At 40.3% G+C, this 25,075-nt stretch overlaps 1 protein-coding gene across 1 annotated transcript in view; it reads left to right on the top strand.

Moving 5' to 3' along the window:
• Positions 1-11,522, top strand: part of LRP12 (LDL receptor related protein 12) — a 101,686-nt gene extending 90,164 nt beyond the window's left edge. Inside the window, 1 exon segment of the mRNA XM_067537377.1 lies at positions 9,161-11,522. Coding sequence (XP_067393478.1) covers positions 9,161-10,024 — 864 coding nt within the window. The 3' untranslated portion in view covers positions 10,025-11,522.
• Positions 11,523-25,075: the final 13,553 nt, after the last annotated feature.

The raw sequence follows: 25,075 nt of genomic DNA, 5'->3' as shown, positions 1-25,075 counted from the left end.
AAGGATAAGACAGTGAGTTTGATGAGGTTTCTTTATACTTCTCCCAAGATACATATGGGACCCAATATCACCAGTGTCTGGGAATGTACCAACAGATGGCACTGCCACCATCTTGGTACAGTCACCCATGGGCACCTCTACCAGGCCTTATACCACCACAGTAGCCATACTGGGACCCTTGAGCGGCGCACTGACCGCCTGTCTCGGGCATGGAGCATTGCTCAAGAACTTCCCAGACATGACTCCTCAGTTACATCATTGCAGGCCTCAGAACTCCAAAACGTGGAGGAGAAAGAGGTGAACACAGAGGAAGAGATCACACCTAAGGCCATATCCTCCTCATCCGCAGATGAAACAGTCACGCCGTCACAACCATCCATGGCAGATGACTTCCATCTGTTCCAGAGCTGGCAAAAAGAGTAGCGGATACCTTCCACATAGCATTGGAGGAAGTTAAAGATACACACCATCAGTTTATTGAAATTCTCCATGCTTCAGCCGCCTCCAAAATCACCCTCCCAATCAACAAGGCCATCTTAGACCAAGCTAAGACCAGTGTGGCAAACTCTGGCCTCAGTGGCTTCGACATGCAAGTGGACAGACAAAAAGTATTATGATCCTGCAAAAGACTGAGTTCTTATTTACCCGTCCACCACCCATTGTGGTGGGCATTGTGAACTCTTGTGGCTGACAACACCATTCCATTTAACACACTACGATAGAGACTAGAAGTGCATGGATCTCTTTGGTAGAAAGGTGTGTTCCTCAGCCACCTTACAACTTCGAATTGCTAACTACCAGGTGCTCATGGCAAAATATGATTATATAAATTATGTGACTTTATTGAGACGTTGCCAGAGGTTTCCCAAGACTCCTTCAAGGCCATCATACGACAGGGGCAATTGGTGGTAAAGACTCCTTTGCAATCAGCCTTTGATGCTGTTGACACAGCTGCCAGGACCATCTCCATGGCTGTGGAGTCCTGCTCTTCAGACTGTCGTCAGCCCGAAGAGTTTTCTGCAAAATTCTCTTGGTGGTGGCCATGCACCTACACTCTACACACACTCTACACACCTACCAGGATAATGATCTATCCTTACTTGGATGACTGTTTCCTCAGAGTCTGATCAATTCAAGAGAGGCTTATTGAGCCACTGAGCACACAATACGCTTGTTTATGGAACTGGGCCTGCAGATCAATTCTCACAAGTCGACCCTCACACCAGTGCAACATTTAGAGTTCATGGGGGCTGACACAGAAGCACTGCCAGCCAAAGCCTTTCTACCTCAGGACAGGTTTCTCTGTCTCTGGTTTTGCTTATAGACACAGCTCAATGCAGCCCACAGGTGCCAGCCAGAATCTGCTTCCAACTCCTGGGGCATATAGCAACTAGCATGGTGGTGATTCAGCACACCAGAATGCACATGTGATGCCTGCAGATATGGTTTGGCTCAGTTTACAGATCAAACAGGGACAGTCTGGTCAAACCTCAGCCACTACCCACCAGGATCAGGAACACGATGGACTGGTGGACGAACTTGACTAATACAGGCAAGGGTGTCCTCTTTCTACAGATACTGCCTTCGTCACTTCTTATGACTGCCATGTCCCTCATAGGATGGGGTACACGTTTGAATGGCCTCACAATGCAAAGCTAGTGGTCACCTGCAGAGATATCCCTGCATATCAACCTCCTCAAGCTGAGAGTAGTCAGGAACGCCTGCACCTATTTCCTTAGGCTGATAGCAGGATCACATATAAAGATCATAATGGACAACATAGCATGTATGTATTATTTCAACTGCCAGGGAGGAATCAGATTGCCTCCCTGTGTTTGGAGGTTATGGAACTGGTGCACCTCTCACGTCATCTTGTCCGCTTACCTCCCATGCACGCAAAATTCGATAGCAGGCAATCTAAGTCACAAATTCCTGCACAACCACAAGTGGGAGATACATCCGGCAGTACTTCCCAATGTGTTCACCCAATGGGGAAAACCATCCACAGATCTGTTCATCACTTACCGGAACAAGAAATGCCAGAGATACTATTCTAGAGCGGGGATTAGTCAGCACTTTTTCATGCTCTTCTCCTCTAATGGGACATGGACCTTCTCTACACCTTTCCTCCATTTCATCTTCTGCTAAAGGTCCTGTTAAAGATAAAGAGGGACAGACTCATGTAATTCTGATTGTTTCCACGTGGCTGATACAGACCTGGTACCCTTACTTAATGCAGCTCGTGATGTGTCCTTCTGGCCACTCTGAATCTTCTCTCTCAGGACATGGGGCACACACCATACATCCCATCTTGGGGATCCTCCGCCTCAAGGCATGGCTCCTATGTGGTTCCAGCACCTAGAAAGCTTATGCTCAAAAGAAGTACAGGAGGTTTTTCTACACAGTAGAACTAGTCCTCTACATGCCGCACTTACCTGTAGAAATGGTTCAGGTTACACACTTGGTGCACATCCCAACAAATCTCTCCAGTCTCGGCAATTCTTCCGCATATTCTGGAATATGCCCTGACCCTTATAAAATCAGGGTTATCCCTCAGCTCTCTCCTAACAGCTATAACAGCATTTCACGAACACTTAGAATGGTACTCAGTTAAATCACACCTGAACGTTAAAAGGGTCCTGAAGGGAAAAACAAACCTTTTCCCTCAACCCTGACTTCCTACCCTCTAGTGGGACCTAAACCTAATGCTAAAGGGGCTAATGAAGTCCCCCTTTCAAACCTACGGCAACTGTTCACTAGCGGACCTATCTAAGTTAAATCCTATGAGCAAAATAGAAAGGAGCATAAACTCTGGCAAATAAAGTGTAAAAATATAATTAGGAAGGCCAAAAAAGAATTTGATGAACAGCTAACCAAAGACTCAAAGTAACAGCAAAAAACTTTTTAAGTAAGTCAGAAGGCTGCTAAACAACCAGTGGGACTACTGGATGATTGAGATGCTAAAGAAACAGCCATATCTTCCTTGAATATTCGAAGAAACTAAATGAATTCTTTGTATTGGACTTCTCGGCTGAGGATGTGAGAGAGATTCCCAAACCTTGAGCCTTTTTTTTTAAGGTGACAAATCTAAGGAACTATCCCAGATTGAGGTGGTGTTAGAGGAGGTTTTGGAAGAAATTGGTAATTTAATCCATAATAAATCATCAGGACCATATGGTATCCACTCAAGAATTCTGAAGGAGCTCAAATGTGAAATTGCAGTACTAACTGTGGTATGTAACCTATCATTTAAATCACCTTCTGTACCACATGACTAGGGGATAGCTAATGTGATGCCAATTTTTAGGAAAAGGTTCCAGAGGTGATCCCGGCAATTACAGCCAGTAAACCTAACTTCAGTACTAGGCAAATTGGTTGAAACTATAATAAAGAACAGAATTATCAAACACATAGAGAAACATGATTTGTTGGGGCAAGAGTCAACATGGTTTTTGTGAAGGGAAATCATGTGTCACCAATCTACTAGAACTCTTTGAGGGGCTCAATAAGCATGTGGATGAGGGTGATCAAGTGGATATAGTGTATTTAGATTTTCAGAAAGCCTTTGACAGGGTCCCTCATCAAAGGCTCTTAAGCAGAGTAAGCTGTCATGGAATAAGAGGGACGGTCCTCTCCTGGATCAGTAACTGATTAAAAGACAGGGGGAAAGGTATAGGAATAATTGGTCAGTTTTTAGAATGGAAAGGGGTAAATAATGCCGTCATCCAGGGGTCTCTAATGGGACCAGCACTGTTCAACATATTGATAAATGATCTGGGAAAGGGAATAAACAGAGAGATGGCAAAACTTGCAGATGATACAAAACTACTCAAGATAGCTAATTCCAAAGAAGACTGTGAAGAGTTACAGAGAGATCTTACAAAACTGTGTGACTGGGCAATGAAATGGCAGATGAAATTCACTGTTGATAAATGCAGAGTAATGCACTTGGGAAAACATAATCTCAGCTAAACATATCATATGAAGGGGTCTAAATTAGTTATCGCTCAAGAAAGAGATCTTGGAGTGATTGTGGATAGTTCTCTGAAAACATCCACTCAGTGTGCAGTGGCAGTGAAAAAAGCTAACTGTTAGGAATCGTTAGGAAAGGGATAGATAATAAGATAGAAAATAACATATTGTCTCTTTATAAATCCACGGTATGCCCATGCAGATATGGTCACCCCATCTCAAAAAGAATTGGAATTTGGAAAATGTACAGAAAAGGGCAACAAAAATGATTAAGGCATGTGGAAAAGCTTCCATATGAGGAGATTAATAAGACTGGGACTTTTCAGCTTGGAAAAGAGAGAACTGCAGGGGGATATGATAGAGATCTATAAAATCATGACTGGTATATGGAAAGTAAATAAGTACTATTTACTCCTTCTCATAACACAAGAACTAGAGGTCACCACATGAAATTAATAGGCAGCAGGTTTAAAACGAAGAAAAGGAAATATTTCTTCACACAACACACAGTCAACCTGTGGAACTCTTTGCCAGAAGATGTTGTGAAAGCCAAGACGGGGTTCAAAAAAATTAGATAGGTCCATCAATGGCTATTAGCCAGATGGGCAGGGAATGCTGTTTGCCGGAAGCTGGGAATGGACAATGGGATGGATCATTTGATGATTACCTGTTCTATTCATTCCCTCTGAAGCGCCTGGCATTGGCCACTGTCAGAAGACAGGATACTGGGCTAGGTGAACTATTGGTCTGATCCAGTATGACTGTTCTTATGATTGAAAATGGTCTTTCTGATTTCTGTTACCTCAGCTAAAAGAATTGGGGAAAGAGCAGCCCTGATAGCACATCACCAATATACAGTGTTCTAATGCTACATTTAGGCCGCATCTGAGGTTCATCCCTAAAGTGATTTTGTTGTTTCACACGAATCAGTCCATCCATCTTCCCGTTTTCTACCCTAAGCCTCACTGAGACAATATGGAGGCCATACTGCATACTTAAGAGATCAGGAGAACCCTGATATTTTACCTCGATAAGACAAAGGCCTTCAGGAAGTCCCCTAGACTATTCCTCTGCATTGCGGAAAGATCTAAAGACTCAGCGATATCAGCCCACAGACTCTCCAAGTGAGACTCGAATTGCAACAGACAATGCTACGAAATCTGCAACATGACCCGTCCAGATTCTATCTGTACACATTCCATGAAATTGATCTCCTCATGTGTTGCCTTCTTTAAGAATATCCCTCTCTCAGAGATCTGCAGAGTGGTGACGTGGGTGTCAGTCCACACCTGCACAGTACATTATATGATCAGCATCAGAGGCAGCGCACACAGTATCTTTGGCTTCACAATACTATCATCAGTGACTAACCGAATTCCAAAGTCCCAGCCCTCCAAAAGGGGTACTGCTCAGTAGTCACCTACAGTGGAGCACCCATAGGGACACTATTTGAAGAAGTTATTCACCTTGAACAGTAATGATGTTTCTTCAAGATGTGTGTCACTGTGAGTGCTTCACTGCCCGCCCTCCTCCTCTGTTCTCATTATGACTCTGTGGTAGAAAAGGAACCTGAGGATGGTTAGCCCACGCACACTGGCTAGCCTCATGGCGCAGCAAGAGGGGAGACAGCACATATGCAAGCCCAACAGACACTGCTACTGAAGTTCTCTGATCAGCAGTGCAGGGACGCAGACACACCTACAGTGGAGCACCTTAGGGACACTACTGAGAGCTCCCATAGGGGGAGACATCTCAAAGAAACACTCACATTATGCAGTAATGATAACTTCTTCATAAGTGCTTGAACGATTAAGGCTTAAAGCGTATTTGAAAAATGAACACAGCCAGCAATGTTTTTTTTAACAAATAGATCAGCAAAGTCTAAAAAATGATATTTTATCTTAAATTCATATTTTGGTGTACACTTTTTTTATGCTGTTCGTTTAATGAGGAAGTATTAACAGGTTCACAAATCCTTGTTGTGTAAATATCAGAAACCAATCATTACAACAGTAAACTCTTGTTTTAAAGAGACATATAGGAAGTTAGTCATCAGAGGTCTCTATGTTAACAGGAGGGTTTTACCATAATACAGGGGGAGCTGCATTACAACACCTATGATTTTCCATTTGTGGTGATTTTTATTAAATTGAGTGAAATCTCTGATTACACACACTTAACAGGCCAGGCATGTCTATCAAATGTTAATATTCAAAAAAATTGGACAGGTATACTGTGGTTTTTTGCAGATGTTTATACTTAGAGTATTGAGTAAAAGGTAACCAAATATCTATGATGAATGTGACCAGTCAAAGTACTGGGATGCAATCCATAACCATATATCACAAATCATTGGATATTTATAAAAAAAAAAAAGAGAGAAAGAAAGAAAAAAAAAAGTGAAATCAATTTGAGTGACTGAGAGAAAAAGAGAGAGAGTAGTTTTTTTAACCTGACTGAGTTACCACTGAAGCAGTATCTTAAATAATTTTTCTGTTACTGTCCTACAAACTGAGATTGCTGGTCCTCTTTTCCAGCTCAAACCCTTTTCCTTTAGGTAAGTTTTCTATCCAGTATGTTTTCTATCCTTTTCCCCCCCCCCCCCCCCCCCCCCCTTCCTAATTGACCCAGGTCCCAGCACTTCTGTTAAAAGTTAGATTTCTGTATAAAAGTTTTTTTTAGAAAAAGTTGAAAAACATAATGTGCAACTTGAATTATGGGAGAGTAGGCTAGTTAAACTTAGTTTTGATTTCTAAATACATTAAAAAAGTTTCTTTTATTGGATAGCTGGCCAATCTTATGTATTCTATGGCGCTCTCAATGTTTAAAACTCTCTGGTTCATGATTTGGGTTAAGATCCAGATTATTTGCAGTGGGTGTCATTGGGCCAGTGTAAAGAGCAGTTATCCATTAAAGAAACTGGGAGGCCAAAGTCCATATGGGACAGGATTGAAACAAAGTTCCATTTTGTTCTCTCAAAGGCTTTCTGTACTTCTAGTGATGATAAAAGAAATTGACCTCTTTTTTTGTTCTGGCATTATGGATGTTTCCAAGTACTTTCTAACAATTGTTTATCTTTAATGAATCCAGCTTGATCAGGATTTTATATAAACTGAGAGCATGAACTGCAGTCAACTAGCTAGTATTTTTTTACTAAAGCCTCTGTCATAATTCAACAGTTATATAGGTTTCTAGGAGCTGCATATGGTTAAGATCTTTTCCTACTTTAGGGAAAACCAACACACTAGCTTTTTTCATAGACTGTGAAAACTCCTCCCCCAACAGAATAGTGAGAATTGAAAGAAACCCTCAAATAACTCACTAATACCTCCTTTAATACCTTGTAAAATTTTGGCCTTCACTTGATATTAAAAGTATGCAAGCATTTATGCAAAATTTGAGAGCTTATTTCATTCCTTTGCCAACAACTGGGAAGCTCTTGTTCAGGAACAGATGCAACATTACAAAATACATACATGCTGTCTAAGGAGATAAAGAGAATATTATCTGAATTGTTTATAAATTACCGCCAACCCATGCTGGAATTCTTAAAGGTGCCTATCATTTGCCAGTAGAGAGGTAGTCATAAAGGACTGTGTCTTTCTCCAGTTACAAAAATGGATGTACTCCTAATTTCCATTGATGTCAATAGTTATTCTGATGTAAAACTCAATGTGTTGAAAAATGGGAATATGAAATGGAGAAAATAATTTTGCAGTTCTTTTAATCAGCATATGTAAAGTTGCAAAGAATTCTTTAGATTGATTTTAGTAAAATATTCTTTTTTTAATTCCTTATATCCTGATCAGCAGGCACATTTCAAATTTGCAAACATTTTTTAAATTTAAAATACAAGTATATGGCTAAGATTTTTTCCAAAATTTACTAGTGACTTTGGGTGATTTTCAAAAATATGAGGCTAAAAATAGACTCTTTAAATCTATATTTAGGGCATCTAAATAATACCTTGATTATTTTTCAGAAGTGTTGAACATCTAGAAGTTCTTGTTGAGATTAATAGAAGCTGCTGGATGCTCTGCACTTCTAAAATGTCAAACTACTTATTTAGATGCCTAACTTTAGGCTCCTGTTTTTGAAAACCGTAACCTTTGTGTATAGGCTTTATTATCACTAAAGCTTAGAAATTTGGTTTTTGTGTTCAACTCCCCTCTCTCATCCTCCTTCAGACTCAAAACATTTGCCAAATTTTGTCACTTCTTTTGAATAACACCTCTAAAATTGATTATTTCATCTTTAACCTTCCAAATAAGACACTCTTGATGCCTTGATTATCTTGTACCTCAACTACTTCAGCCTCCCTGAATTTTATTATGCAACTCCCTCATCTTTATAATTTTTGTAATGCTGTTACTAAAATCATCTTCCCCTGTTGCTCTTCCAACCATATTACATCCCTCTTCGTGTCCACTCACTTCACACAGGCCCTTGAATTTTGCAACGCCCTATCCCATTTACATTACTGTAACGCAGCCTTCATGTTAGTTGCCCCATTTATAGTATTTTCCACACTCTGCAGGATCAATGCATCTTCCATACCAATCTTACACTCAGAATAGTTTCCCACTTCTCATATGCCCAACCTCTCCATTTAAATCCCTCTAAAATTTGCACTAAGGGTTTGTTTACACTGGAGCTTATGCCGGCAAACTTGTCGCTCAGGAGTGTTAAAAATTTTTTTGCCAGCATAAGATCTAGTGTAGACAGTGCTATGTCAGCAGAAAAGCTCTCCCGCCAACACAACTACTGTCCCTTGTTTAGGTGGTTTTATTACGTTGGCGGGAGAACTCTTTCCTGCCAAGATAATGCAGCTACACTAGTGCTTATGCCAGTAAAATTTATGTTGCTCAGCAGGGTGTTTTTTCACACCCCTGAGGAACAAAAGTTTTGCCTACATAAGCATCAGTGTATACAAGCCATAAGTGAATCTTTATTTGATCTTTCTAATATTCCAGCAGTATTCCAAGATTATATCTACATCCTGTGTATTTCCTGGACTGTATTTTATTTTGTATTGGTTCTAACCCCACAGTCATCACTGTAGTATCTGAGCGCCTAGATTTAGATCTTTCTCATTTAGATTCTGTGTTTCTTTGGGCAAGAGCTGTATCTTCCTCCTCTTCTGGCACACTGTCAGCTCTCAATGATTAATTTGTGTCATTTTTTTCAGGCTTCAGTTTTGGAAAACCTGAGACTAGCGGTACGATCTCAGCTTGGATTTACCTCAATCAGACTTCCGATTGCTGGCAGGTCAAGTAACATTTGGAATCGGATTTTTAATTTTGCAAGATCTCGTCATTCTGGATCACTGGCATTAGTTTCAGCAGATGGAGATGATGTTGCCAGTCAGAGTACTAGTAGAGAAGCTGAGAGAAATAATACTCACAGAAGTCTATTTTCAGTTGAGTCTGATGACACAGACACAGAAAATGAAAGAAGAGACACCGCAGGAGCAGTTGGTGGTGTTGCTGCCACTTTGCCTCAAAAAATCCCCCCTGCAACAGTAATAGAAGCAACAGTAGGAGCATGTGGAAGTTCCTCAACTCAGAATACCAATGGTGGTACTACAGATAATGGAAGAGAAATTACAAGTGCAGAACCCCCAAGTGCAAGTCCAGCACGCCACCAGCTCACTAGTGCACTAAGTCGTATGACTCAAGGATTACGTTGGGTACGCTTTACTTTAGGGAGATCAAGCTCAGTAAATCAGAACCCAAGTCCTTTGAGACAGCTTGATAATGGGGTAAGTGGAAGAGATGAAGATGATGATGTTGAAATGTTAATTCCAGTTTCTGATGTAGCATCTGACTTTGATATGAATGACTGTTCAAGACCCCTACTTGATCTCTCCTCAGATCAAGGGCAAGGGCTTAGACAGCCTTACAGTGCAATGCATCATGGAGTAAGGTCATGTAAACGAGATGGCCCATGTGAGCGCTGTGGTATTGTACACACTGCCCAGATACCCGACACTTGTTTAGAAGCGGCACTGAAAAATGAAACTAGTGATGATGAGGCATTGTTACTTTGTTAAGTATGGATTGAATAGGGAAGATTGTATACAAGTTGGAGCAATATCAGTCATTGTTTTGTACTTCATAGTTAAGAAAATTTTATTTTAGTTTTAAAAAGTCCAGGGCAAAATCATGTGATTAACATGTTTTCGCCTGCATGGCTGAATAAACATTTCTTATACCGGGTAACTCTACACTACTAAAGTGAACGTTTTAATGACTTGGAATAAATAATGTGTATCCAGTATAAATGAGTTGCTCTTTAAGTAACCAGTGTTCATCCAGTTAGTTTCAAATTAGTTTATCCTGGTACTGTAGTTCACAATAGAAACATGGCTGCTCGAGACTTATTGACTTCTTATTTGTTTACCCAATGTTAACAGGTTAATTTGTACAGAATTTTTCCTTTGAAAATTGAATCCATTGTATTATTGCCAACATACTTGTAACTTAATATAGTAAATGCTGGTAAGGATTGTTAATGTAAAAATGTGTATTTTTCCTTTTGAGGTTTATATAACATTTCATCTAAATAGTCTTGAATTACATCATGTGAACTTTTTCAAAGGGAGAGACTTTCACCAAAACATTTTTTTCTTTCAAAAGTTCAAAATGAAGTGATGTATGAAATTTAGGTATAATTAAACTGATGGCAAAAGCCCTTTATAGCTTTTATAATATTGGAATCCAACATTTAATAAATTGCAATCCAATATGGTACAACCAAGTAGTATGTAAAATCCCAGGTCATTAGTTATCTCAGTTTGAGGACAAAAATCAAATAGCTGAAGATATGCATTCTTAAAATTCTGATATAGGTACAAATACTAAACAGGATAAGTTCCAACTGGTAATAGATCTTTCCCTAGTAACATAGGGTATAAAAGCTTATTTGGATTCAAGGGATTTGCACTAAAATCATAGGTCTCTAATGAGCTTAGTGCACAAGCACTATCACTTTAAGTACTATTCTCTAATATTGCAATTACTATAGATTTCCCGAAGCTCTTTTCTTGGGGTGTTGCATTTTTGTTACAATTGAATTTCCTTTACTAAATCCCTATTTATTCGTTGTATTTAAAAATTGGTTTACTTGGTTACAGACTGGTTGTTCAAAAAAAAATCAACTTCAGTATCTCAATTTTTATTTTTTTGTAATATTACATGTTGGCACAAAACAGATAAGTGAAAAAAATTATTCATAATTTCCAATTTTGTGATAAGCAGGTAAATATGTGGCAACTAGCGTGATAGCAAGAACCTACATCTTTTTTTTAAAAAAAAATTGTCAACTACTGTCTTATTTATTCTTTGCCAGTCTGTTTTTAGTAGGCTTAATGATTCAGTATGAAAATGTATTTGTGTGTGACTGTATGCTATTTATTAAATTTTAAATACTTTGCTGAATGTCATTTTAAAGCATGTTTAAAGTCTTGTGCATTTCTGTCATGTTATGCTGTCATGCAGAACTGACTAAAATGTTTTAATATGTATCAAAATTAAAATGAATTTTTGTTATGTTTTGAGGTACTTTTTAAAGATAACCCCAAAATCTATTTGTTTTTATTTATTTTTTTTTAAAAGCAACCCTCATCTACTGAGTAGAAACACATCTAAAAGAAAAAATTGAATAGATTGCAATAGGCACCTTCTCTCTCTCTCTCTCTCTCTCTCTCTCTCTCTCTCTCCATTCACAGACAGCAAGCCTAGAAAGTGAAGCAAAATTTAACACACTGTACATTGACTTTATTCTCAAAAGGTAATATGTACATATCCAGCTCAGGCTGTGATCCTGCAGGTTTAAGCTTTGGGGAACCCGTGTTTAGTACAAGTGTTGAGGATTCTATGAAATTAGTCACTCTTCAGTTCCTGAGTGCAAGTACTAATTGCAGTTGCACCGGAGGTGCTTGAATACAAAATCATTAGCTCCAGATTTTGCAGCCCTTAGTCTCATTGACTAATACCATATTCGATTCGTTTTAGCAGGATTACTTGCAGAGCAAGGTACTATGCAGCATGAATAAGGTGCAGCAAAAACTAGCCCTAAAATATATTTGAACCAAGTAAAATCTCCATGTTCTGATGTAAATTAGTATTTTAATATTTTTTAAAAAAACCCTAACTGAATGAATGACATTAGAAAGTGGTTCTGAAAATGTTTGAATAATTGAGGTACAGTCTTTCTATCGAGTATTAATACAAGGACCCATGAAACATTTCAGACCACACATATAAACAAGTGAACAGTATCAATTCTATTAGTCTATAGGTTTGTATATATAGCTTTGATGGGTAGAAGTGAAGAGGTATACAATGGTCAGTTGTTCTTAAGGAGAATGATTAGACAGAAAATGGAGGAGTAGGATTTGATTGGGAATTTGATGCACTGGCCATTGAAAATATAGATTTTATTTACAATCTGTTTCAGTGCTTTTAAGGCAACATAATTTAAGGGTAGCTCATTGTTACCAGGAATACAAATAATATAATTAGCATTCTGAGCAGATAACTGTATTTCTACACTTTTGTTTGTCTGACCTGCTGGAAATACACATAAATGGTTTTTTATTTGTCTTTTCTGGAATGTGAGGACATCTGAAGAAATGCTAAAGATACATAGTTGATGTCCAATAAACATTTTGCTTATGCTTCATTTTTTTTAAATATAACATCACTTTCATCAGACTGCACAATTTTTATTAGGGGTTTCTGTTTTCTGTGCATGACAAAGTTTCTAAATGTGGAAAGAGTTGGCATGTGCATGTAATTTGTTCCTTTCACACACCACAATTTCTCTTTCACCATCTGTCATGCAGACCTAAATATAAGGTTGGTTGCTTGAGTCTCTGTGTAACACAACTATTTCAATTATCTAGTTTCCAGTTACAGGTTCACCATGTGCATGAATACAAGTGAATATTTTTGACCCATCCCTGCTGCAAAATTAATTCCAGTAGAGCACACTGAAAATAAAATAACTTCTTTAAGTTGTAATTATTATTGTATTTTATTTACTACCTTGTCAACGAAATCAGAACTCCCATACAAAGTTTGTGCTTATTCAAACTGGGTTAATCTTCGTTTTAATTCTGGGAAATTCAGATTGATTTTTGTCATCAATGAGTGTTAAATCCTTTATTGCAAATGGGACTTAATCCACAGGCTCTTTAAGTGATTACATAAGTCCATTTCATTTCACTTCATTTCAGGTGCGTGCACATCCAGTGCACCATGGTGAGAGATTTTTTTCCTTAGTGATACCCATTGGGGTGTCACATGCCCCCTCTGCTTTCTCATGCAGCTGCGCAATGGTATAAAGGGTGAAGCTGTCCCCCTACTTCCCTCAGTCCTTTCTTCCCGCTGGTGGGTGGTAGTGAGAGCACTTTCCGCTTGCTTCTGCAATTGTTCATCTCTCCCCCATCACCCTTTAGGAAAATTGTTCCCTTGTATATAGTTGGCACTCATTTTTGTAGTGTTTTCTAGTTTTCATAGTAGAGTTCATAGAGTTGTGTGCTCCTGCTTGTTCTGGGTGCTGATGCCCAGTACTGAGGAAATGCCTCACTCTCTGGGCTTTCAGCATTGCTTGCACCAGCTGCAGGAAATCCATGCTGGTAAATGACACCCATTCTCGTGATTAAAATGCCTGTGAGGTTACATCTGAGGCAGGTGCAGCTCTCCAGGGACTTTAAACCCTGAACCAAGAAAGGGAGAGAGGTGAGGTTTCATCACCTTCTCATGGAGGCTGCCCTGTGTCCAACTTCAGAGCCTTCCTGTTTGGCGTGAGTACTAGGCACGTCAACTTGAGTAAGGAGTGCTCTTCTAGCCATTGCTGAATCCTGGAGCCTCTCTCCCTCCCCAGTGCCAAGAAAGCAATGTCAGCAGGTGCTTTGCAGGACTTGTCCTCCAAAAGGTTGAAGTCTCCAGCACTGTCAACCATTAAGTGTGCTCAGAAAGGAGGCATCTGTTTGTCATCAGTGGAGGGGATTGATCTCCTGAGGGGTCTTCTCTCCCTAACTGAACTAGGAAACCTTTTTGATTCTGTTCTGACCACGCCTATTACCTTCATATGTATGCCTGAGGGTTCCACACCTCATAAAACTTGGGGTGACCTGGTTTTCATAGTCCTCTTTGTTCCCCCTATTAGCAGCTGTGTATACTCATCCCCATGGTAACCTGCAATGCCAGCAGAATTTCACACCATTTGGTGTCTTGTGGCCTAGACAGATACATTGTGGCATATTTTCCCAAACATTACCCATGGGCATATTCTTTACACTAATCTTGTTGCTTTACCGCTACAGGGTTATTCCTGGGTCACCTGCTTTTGTCAAGCTTCCCTTGTGTTTGGGCCTAGTATGCCTAGTGTACCTGTGTTTAGGCCTAGTAAGCCTGTATGCCTTGCAGTATAGCCTTATTTTGCTTATATATTTAACACAGTGTTCCCAAACTCTACCATGTTGCGCACCACCAACATAAAACATAGTACCACCACTAATTTTTTATGAACGCTATGTATGAAAACAGTCTTAAAATCTAAAACACATTGTATCAATAGGATAGCTATGTATATAAAAAGCTGTAGTCTTGCAAAATATTAATAAATGCATTACAAACTTACCCCCCGTGGGAGAGGGGTGAGGGAGGCCCCCATGCTGCTTGGGGCAGAAGCGGCTCCTGGTCAGGGCACTGGGTCCATGTGAGAGAAGGGCAGGGGAAAGGGGTAGGAGGGGGGAGTGGCCACAGTGTTTCTTCGGGGTAGGGCCGGTGCTGGAGCAGCTGCTAGACAGCTGCTGCGTGTGTATCCAAGGAGGAGGACAGGACAGCCTGGCAACTTTGCAGGGCCACTGCGCTCTGCCCCTGCACAGCTGAGCGTCACTGGAGGCTCCACGACCGACCCCACTCTCCCCACATACACACTTCCCCGCAGCACAGAGATATTGATGGAGCTAGACCCACATTCCTGAATATTAGTGGAGCATGGGCACCACGGGTCCATATAACTCACCGCCTATGGTCAAGATGGCAGAGTGAAATGATTTTTTTAAAGAATTCTGCAGTCTTAATTGGTGGATGTGTACCTTTAGGACCGGGGTGGGGAACCTTTTTTATGTCAAGGGCCTGATGCTGGCCCTGGCGGCGGGGGAGAATTCGGCGGTGGCACGGTTTCACGGCGGTGGCGGGGTTCCGTGGGAGGCGGGGGTCAGTGCTCACCGCCGAAAAGGGACAAACGGCGGCAGGGTTTTCGGCGGCAGGGTTTCGGTGGCGGGCACTGCCCCCCGCCGCTGCTGTGAAACCGCGCCACCGCCGAATTACCCCCTGCCGCCAGGGCCAGAACAAATGATTTCGTGGGCCGGACCAAATCATTATGCGGTCCGTATACGGCCCACGGGCCAGACGTTCCCCACCCCTGCTTTAGGAGGTGGTCTGCGTACCACTGTTTGTTTGATTGCACATTAATTGCTTATATTTAATCACAAAAATTCTCTATTAAATGAAATAATTGGCTACATGTTCCCTCTGTGAAGTGAATATTATGGAAAAAATAAGAATCTCATCACACACGCTATACTAATACACATCAAACACTATAATTAAATACAAACATATCTTAAAACTTATATGTATACTTAAGTATCTTATGCTTATTAGGGGCTGGCTATTTCTTTGTACAGAAGATTGGGTGGTTGATGATGTACAAAGCACATGGAAGTTCTGATATTTGATGTGGATTTATGCTATGTGTTTCTTCATAAATACTCCCTCTACACCAGCTATGAGTGCTGCTGGTGAATTAACTGTGGCTAGAAAAGGAATGGAAATAGAGTGGACTGAACGTGGCTGGATCCTAGGCATTTCTTGACTTAATGCCCTAATCTTTCCTCCCATGTAACATAAGGCACAAATAATGCCCCTAATGAGGTTACTGTGGACGACAGTTGACCCCTTCCAACCAATTTCCATCCCTACAAGGTAGTCAATACTTCATCTGTTCAATCAACTTATTTAGTGTTGGTGGTTCTTGATCCATGTCATTACTAATTCCAATTAAATGCAAATTTTTCCTTTCTAACTGTTTAAGCTGTAAAATTAATGGTGTATGTGCATGAAAGATTGGGGTACTTTGCCTGTGTAGATCTAGAGAATCTGGATTACTAATAAGTATTGTCTTCAAATCCAAGTATAGGAAAGTGTCGTGTGCCCAATAATCATATCTACTTTGGGCTTAAAACAAAAGTTTGGAGTTATGATCACACACCTAATTTGAATATAATAAAAATCTTTGCAATTAGCTACTACACAATATTGTCCCTCTCCACTGTAGGTCACCAGCTTCATGGGAGATTTCCATTTGGTTAGTTGCACCGGTACTGATGTGTTGACTTTCACTAGGTTCTTTTGGTACACTTCCACTTGGCCGCATACTGGCCACACACACACTTGGCCACACACACCTCAAACATGTTACACCTTCAGATCCACTGATGCCCCCTCCGAAGGCAGTTTGCGGGACTTTCCACATTAAGGTGTCTTAATACAACACCAATAGAAGTACTTTCATTCATTCCTTGTAAATGTCTTCTAGTTGACCTATGGAGTGGAGAGCAGCTGCTTGATCAAATGCATACTCATCTGAGTCAAACATGTATAATGACAGCATGAATGAAATATATCAGGATTCTGAAATGCCACATGAGTTATGATTAGGATGTAGTGTCACAGATCCTAGGTTTCTTAATTGCATCTGTCGTAGGAAAGCTCAGGGCCCGACTAAATAGTTCTTTGAGGCAGTTTATTACGAGCAGCTCGGAGAAATGTCGGTCACCCTAAGGCTCCCACGGACTTCTGCCTTACAGACTCACATCACTAAGTTTTATACAGTATTCAGACAAAGAGAACAAAGAAAAAGATGACATATTACGGTACATTTCCATTAGCTCAACCTTTTCTTCATTAAGATATACTAAGAAAATCCTCCATACTGCCAGTTAACCAGGGCCTCTGGTTTCTATAACAATTATCTATTAGAGCTAGCTAGCAATGTCCTGTTATCTACTGACTGCTGCAAAAACCTGCAACATCTGCAAAATGTACCTGTTTCAAGGCTAAGAAAGCTAGTAAAAATCCAAGATGGAATCTTTAGCGTACAAGATGGAGTCTTAAAAGCTTAATACAAAATAGAATATATAACTTGATAAGAAAGTAGAATGCAAAATGGAGTATATAAAAACTTTTCGTTTCACACATCAAACAATATATTTTGACACTTAGTCTGACACTTGGCTCTCTGTCCTGCATGTTTTTTAATATATTTTGGACAATACCAATTTAAAATGTGTATCCTTAATCAACTCTGGAACCTTTCCTAATTCTAAGAATTGTAAGGCATTACCAATAGCATTTACCACAAATTTATCATGTGCCAAACAAATAATTTCCTTTCCCATATACTGATTTTTTCCCTGATCATTATTGTGTCCTCTTAACTGGTTAATCTGAGTTTCATTGAACAATTTTATTTCATGCATTTTATAAACTGTAAATCTTTCTTCAATTGCTGGACCTTGGATTCCCTTTAATATAGGGGTTAACCACCTTGTTGGCTTCTTCCTGGGCCACATAATTAATTTGTCTTTTTAATGATTTGAAAATCCATCTGGTTCCAAATTGACGTTTCTGTTTCAAATAGACCTATGACACTTCTTAGAATGCTAAAAGGATTAATTCCTTGTTTCCTTCTAGGAGAATAAAGGTTCTGAATTTACATGAATACATCAATTTGCAGTATCTTGCACTCTTTGATAAGCAGTGATTTTATCCATAAGGAGTACTGAAAAGAAAGAAGCCACGTTCGTGTTTACAATAATTAAATTCACCCATCTGCCAGTTTAGAAAAAATTAATACAATGGGAATATGCATGAACTGAACTTGATTGATCAATACTCCAAGCGTAGGAATAGCCATGAGAACACTAACAGAGCCTTCCTGTAGAACTGGATGTTCCACAGGACTTGTAAATCGTAGTCTCTCTCCACTATTGGTGCCTGTATTTCTACTTTAAAATAACATGGCAAGAGACGGTGGTAGAAAAGAGTGACCGAGGAAGCAATGGATTGATAGCATCAAAGAAGATGGTAAGCAGGTGGGCCTTCGTGCTGCTTTGGACAGATGAAGATGGCGGATGCCTGACTCAACTCCAGATGATGGGACACGGGGAAGAAGTAGTGATGGTGATGACACCACTTAGGAGTCCCTGTTACGGATCAGGAACCCACTGTGTCTAGGTACTGTGAAAACACTAAACAAAAAGATAGTTCCTTCCCTAAATAGCTTACAGTCTAAATATAAACCAAGAGACAACAGGTGGATGCAGATAGGTGGAGTACAAGAAAACAAAGTGAGACAATATTGGTCAGCATGAGAGGCAGTGAGCTGAGCCTAACCATTGTCAAGTTTTTTTATAGGCCTCATAGCAAAGTAGAGTTTTGGAAGAGGAGTTTGTTTTGTGGATGTTTGTGGAGAGCTTCTTGCAACTGTGAGGAGCAGCATAGAAGAAAGCACAAAAGTACTTGCTTGAACAAATGGGCAGTGGAGCCTGACATCATGGGCTAATCAGAGGCAGGGGTCAATTTTTCAATACTTACTGAGAGATAATAGATAGAATGGGGACAGGTTATGGACGGCCTGGAAAGCGAACACGAGTAGCTTATGATTGAAATGATAGAGAAGAGGGAGTCAGTGAAGAGTTGCAAAGAGAGGGGGTGATGGTCAAATTAATGGGCTAGAAAATTATCTTTGCAGCAGCATTCTGAATGGATATCAGCGGGATAAGATTGCATTTGTCAAGGCCAGGAAGAAGGATGTTGCAGTAACCAAGATGTGAGATGATGGGAACGTGAACAAGAATTCTAGCTGTGTTGATGGATAGAAAAGGCTGTATCTTAGAGCCATTACGCAGAAAAAATCTGCAAGACTTAGACAGACATAGCCAGGATGTGAAGACCTACAGCAGTCTGGGTTGAGTATAACACCAGGTTACAGGCCTGAGTGGTAGATAGAATGGTGGTGTCCACGGTGATCAAGAAAGGAGGTAGTGAGGGAAGCTTGTGGGAAAGATTAAGAGCTGTTTTAGTCAAGTTGAGCTTGAGTTGATGGCTAGACATCCAGAGATGTCAGACACAGGCTGAGATTTTAGTTTGCACAGCAGGAGACAGGTCTGGAGAAGAGAGGTATAGAGATAGTAGTTGAATTTCGTGGTACAGAGGAAGAAGAGAAAGGGACCAAGGACAGAGCCCTGTGAAGCCCCACAGTAGGTTGGATGGGGATGAGGTGGATCCTCTAAAGTACATGTTGAATGAGTGATTAGAGAGGTAGGAGAAGATCCAGGCGGGGAGAGAGTTACAGAAGCCAAAGAAGGACAAGGTTTCAAGAAGCATGGTCAACTGCATCAAAGGCAGCCGACAAGTCAGAGGTTGAGGATTCGGGGATTTGTCTAAGAAGAGGTAATTGGAGACTGAGAGCAGCTTCTGTTGAGTGAAAGGGGAAGAAGCTAGATTAGAAATGGTCTAGGATGGAATTGGAGGAGAGGAACTCCGGATAGCAATTGTAAACAGTGCATTCAGTGAGTTTAGATAATAAATGGAGATGGGTAAGTGGCATCAAGCATGGGTTTTTTTAAGAAGGGAGAGACTAAAGCATGTTTATGTTGCGAGGAGAAAGAGAGCTAAAGGAGAGCAAAAGGTTAAGGAGTACAGTAGGGGATGAGATGTGAGCATAACGGAGAAGGAAGAGGTTCCTGGGGCATATTGAGGAGCAGAGCAGACAAACGTCTGCATCTGAGACCAGGGAGAAGGAGGAGAGAGTTCTAGGAAGAGAAGGGACAGTGAGCCAAGGCGGCATAGAGGAGATGTAGAAGGTCATGTTCTATTTTGTATTCAATCTTTTCTTGGAAGAAATCTGTAAGATCCTGTGCAGAGTCAGAAGTGGAGGCAGGGGGAGGGGTAAGAATTATATCTCCAATTTGGTGTCCAGGTGAAAAGGCAAACCACTGTATCTTGGATAAACGAATGTTTGGGGAGTTGTGATTTAGAGAAACCGTAAAGAAGGAAATGACTAAAGTTTAGATGAGAAGATGAATACACAAATAGGATTCTGCAAAGGAGTTGCCGTTCTGAGATGGACAATGTTCAGTTGGCATTTAGTCTGAAAGCCAAAACAATTCAGAATGCCCAGATTCCTCAATGTGTGGGTAAAAGTGAGCTGAATAGAGGAGGGCAGGAAGAGGTGTGATGGGAGTATTGTTCAGGGTGCTTTTATTAGCAATTAGTAATGTCTGTTTAGGGAACATTTAGAAGAAAAATAGCTGTCAAGTGATTGAGATTAAGAAACAAACACTAAGGAAGAGACTCCAGGGGAAGGATATAAATGTGGATTGTGTCTGCAGAGAGTCAGAAGTTTAAAATCTGTGCAGGAATGCCCTGCTTTGGCCTGTGCTGTTGTAGCTCCCTTCCAGGACAGCCCCACAGGGAGAATCCCAAACATGCTTCTGTGACTGCCCAAGACACAGAATGAAACAGGCGTGTTCCTGGAGATGTGATATTTTAGAGCATGATCCTTTCCACTCCTACCCCAATCATCAGGAATACCCTGTGAAAATGTGCCCACTTTCTCTGACTGGCTGACAATGCCCTTCAAGAAGCAGCCTGCAGATTGAGTGAGTTGCTTTTCCATAACAGCTGGGAGCCCAGAACTTTGACTCTTGAGTTGAACTGTTCTCTTGTTCTTGGTAGGAGGAAGTTTGCAAATAAATGTCATTTTGTTGGACACTCTCCTGGCTACTAAAAAGTGGGTGACCAAAAGAACATAATGTGTTCTCAATGTTTTTCATGAACTGGATCCTATCAGGATCCTGGTACTTCTCTTCCTTGGTTGTGGTCACACTGGTAGGCTCGATCCCCCACACTCCAACCACTAGGCATAGGGTGTAAGATCAGCTGCCCCTGAGCCAGCTCACCACAAACTCAAGCACTCAGTCCAGTGAAGGGAGTAGTGGAGTTTAGTCACTGAACTGAGGAGCCAAGTTGTCCCTCAGTACAGAGCAGCGGCTCTGGTTAGCTGCCTTTCCCCAGGAGGCAGGTGAGTTGGGATAGCAACCCTGGAGACTAAGGAAAGCCTGCACTATGTAGGAAAAGACTTGGCAAGTTTGCTTATCTTTTCTTCCATGTTATTGTAGCAAACCAATGGGTTTCAGGTTGGAAGGGATTTGTAAGCCTAGAGGTCAGTTTAAAATGTTTACTGTGTGTGTGTGTGTGTGTGTGTATTTATATATGTATACTATTTATATAATAAAGACAGACACCAATATCTTGTTTCCAACAGCAGCCAGCACCAGATGTTTGAGAAGGTGGTGTAAAAACTTCCATAATGAGCAATTATAAAAAGACAAAATTACAGTTAGTTGACTAATTGATATCTCTTAAGTTTTCAACCTACTTCATATAATTAGATATTATTGTTATTCATCCAATTTAAAAAAAACAAAAAAAACAACGTCTTTGCCAGAAGAATATACCGTGGTAGTGTAATCCAAAGGAGCACTGTGTAAAAATATATATCCTGTTTATCAGTTTTAAATTCACAAACAGGAATTGTCTCAGTTGTTCCATAATAAAGTCCAGTCCACTGAAATATATGGCCGGATTCCCATTGACTTAACAGGAGCAGGACTGAATCTGTAAGAAACAAGGAAAAACATTCCAGTGTAGATAGCCTCTGTGATTTATTTCCAGTGTTGACTTGTTCTCTAAGGAAGCATCCATGAAATGTCTGCTACTAACTGCTCAGCAAACTTAGTTAAAAATCTTTTCTTTTTTTTTTTTAAGTTAAGAATCTCTGTTGACATTTTACACTCATCAGGTCACCAGATAGGTGAGAGAGTTCTGTTTTCCAGAGTAGTTACAGAGATCAAAAGGATGAAAGAAGAAATATAATTTTAAAACTGCAAAAGAATAGTACCGAGACAGAAGACTTTACCTTTGGCTGCTGATTCAAATAGAATAGTGCGGCACCTTTTCATAAGTACTAATATTTTTATAGTGGACATTCATTGAAGTAATGAAAATGTATTTGAAACTGAATGATGAAAGTTAAAGAGAATTATACAGTGAAGAAATGGCAGTCAGAGGTATGTAATATAGTCAAAGGTTATTTTTTCCCCACAGTGCTCTATCGCACTGTCTATATATATGTGTGTGTGTGAGTGTGTGTGTATGCTCTTCAGACATCAGCTCAGACAGAATTCCTTGCATGTGCAAGAAAGCGCAGCTGCCTGCTCCTCAACAGATTCCAGGATCTACTTTAAAACTGGCATATTAACACTCCATTGATCATTTTCAGCTTACATATATAGGGCCTGATCCAATGGCTGTTGATGTCAATGGGAACCTTTCCATTAACTTCAGGAGATGCTAGATCTGGCTCATAAAGCACTTCGATATCCATGGAAGAAAGGTGTTATAAGGTCAAGTATTATTACTCAATATACCATATCTAGCTTTGTACCCTTCCTAACATCTAATGCTTCCTTCTTCTGTATCCAATGTCACTACTTTTGGCATGAGAGCATCCTGTGCAACTTGCCTGCTAGTACCTCATGGGCTCTCCACCTGTGTTCATATTTCATCTGAACTATTCAGCAGATCTTTTTTCCTAAGCTGTAGTTCCCAATTTCTCCCTCCCACTCTGGCTTTCATTTATTCTCACTTTGTAAACAAGAATTAAATTCTGCTCTCATTTACACGGGGGTAATTCCCAATAACTTCACTGTAAGACCAGAATCTGGTCCTAAATGATTCTGTGAAGCATTTTAGTATACAGTACATCTACTAGGAGAGAAGTGACACAAAATAAAGTCTTACACATTTAGTGCTGATGATGTGCTTGGTACTGTACAAGCCACGCAGTGTGACATTGTCTGCCTCAGAGGTTTGAAATCAAAGGCAGATACTGATAAGACACAGCACACTGGAAGAGCCAGAAGATAAGTGAACTTAGAATGCACATTTTTATTTTACTTTTTGTGTGTCTTCCCCACTGAGAGAGAGCCTGATCCCAAACCCACTGAAATTATTAGGCATCTTTCCATGTTTAAGAGGCTTGTGTGTTTTTGAGAGAGTTGAATGATGAGAATGGGGGAGAGTGGTGCACGGGAAGGGTGGGAGTGTTTTCCATGAATAGGGGCCAGTATGGACATAGGCATAGAAATGAAAGCAGACAAAGGTTATTAGTGGGGTCGTGATGAGGCTGACCATTAGCAGGTTGAAAGGTGTGGTCAAGACTTAATGTGAAACTTCCTAGGGGTTCCCAAGCTTGTAAGCACCTCGCTACCACCTGCCCTTAGCCTGCGAAAGCCTTGCTTTGCCTAGCTGAAGGATCCCGTGTGTTTCCTTTCACCCCCAAGATGCTTTGTCTTTCTGAATAAACAAAACACCTGCCTGCTCTTTTTCTCCTGTAAATTTCTTTTGTCATAGATTTCACAATCTTTTATTTTGCCTGTAGCTCACTATGCAAATAGGTATACAGTACATAAATGACCAGAGAGGGAGATAGCTGTCTGTTGCCTCCTGCCTGAAAGGAATATTGCTGAGGCATGTCACCTCCTGGTGACTTGCCTTAACCCCAAGACCTTAAGCATATATCTTTTAGTATAGATACATAACTCATTAAATATTATCCACATATATTGCAATGATTATGATGACTAGTGGGCCACTAGCTCTTGGAAAGACCTTGCAGACCTTGCAGCCACCCTTCAGTGAAATATTCTGCAGATATCCAACCCAGAAGATCCCTATAAAACCCTCTGCACCTCCTGTGCCAGGTGGCACCAAAGGGGTCCTCAGTCACACCTCCCTGCCCCTTAAATTGATGCAGCAGGGTTAACCACTGGCTAATCCATAGCCAGCAGCTCCAAACCCTTTTGCCTGGAGAGTGCATCTGCCACCAAATTTTAAATAATAGCAAGATCTGAAAGAGGCTGGGATGGAAAAAATCAATGGATTCAAAGAGCGTGTATCTTTTTCAGAAGAATTGAAATATGTTGCATCTTAATTTAACGTAACTTTGAGGCTGTACTATTCACTAGATTTATTAAATCCTACAAAACTACATTCTTGCATTCTAACATCCATGTCTTATAAACACATCCTTTGGTATGTTGTACAGTAACTCACTTCTTGTTGGTAAGAAATAGATCTAGCTTGGGTTTTTGTTTGCTTTTGAGATCATGAAATTAAATTGATCTCTGACGCATAATCTCTCTGCCTCTTAATATTTCTCTGTATTTGTCATGCAACTGATGTCTAGGTATAGTTCCACTAGAATACTTACTTTGCTTCTGACCACATAACCATTAGTCTGATTCCAGTTAGGCTTTGAAATCTCAACCATTTCTACCTAGCTCTAGAGAAGTAAAAATGCTAGGGCACAAATTATTCTTACACATTCTCTCAAATCACAGATTTACTGCGTAAAAGCGTTATATGAGCAAACATTGCTCAACAACAAAATCTTCTATGCAGTACGAAGTCAGGTTTTGATCCTACAATAAAGACAATTTTTCAATAGTGTGAAGAGAAGTTTTGGAAAAATATTTGAGGTGCAATTTTTTAAAACATTTAGGAGAACAAGTCCCACTGAAAGGCAAGGGTGCTTAATAAAACCCCCACCCTTGGGGAAAGACATTAGCAATAGTAGATGATGAAGAATTCTCTTTCCATGGAGTCCAGTGGCAGGTACTTCTATCAGGAGAGGTAATTCAGGCCAATCCGATTAGGTGCAGTTGCACTATGACCATATCAAACATTTACCAAGTTTACGTAAATGTTGCTGATATGAGATTTTCTTGTTTGTCTATGTGAGATAAATAAATGGACTATTGGACAGAGCTTCGATATCTGCCAACAAAATATTTAGCTCCAAGAGTAAAACTTTGAAAAGCACATAAGTGGCTTAGGCACTTAGACGTGTGCCTCATTAAAAGCCAATGGGACTTAGATTCCTTTCTCGGTCCTGC

This window comes from Emydura macquarii, unplaced genomic scaffold (genome assembly GCF_026122565.2).
Source record: "Emydura macquarii macquarii isolate MOO-44397 ecotype Brisbane River unplaced genomic scaffold, CSIRO-AGI_Emac_v2 contig_383, whole genome shotgun sequence".
In the NCBI taxonomy this organism is placed as follows: Eukaryota; Metazoa; Chordata; order Testudines; family Chelidae; genus Emydura; species Emydura macquarii.
The sequence above is the reverse complement of the archived record's forward strand: the minus strand, read 5'-3'. Positions and strand labels throughout refer to the sequence as shown.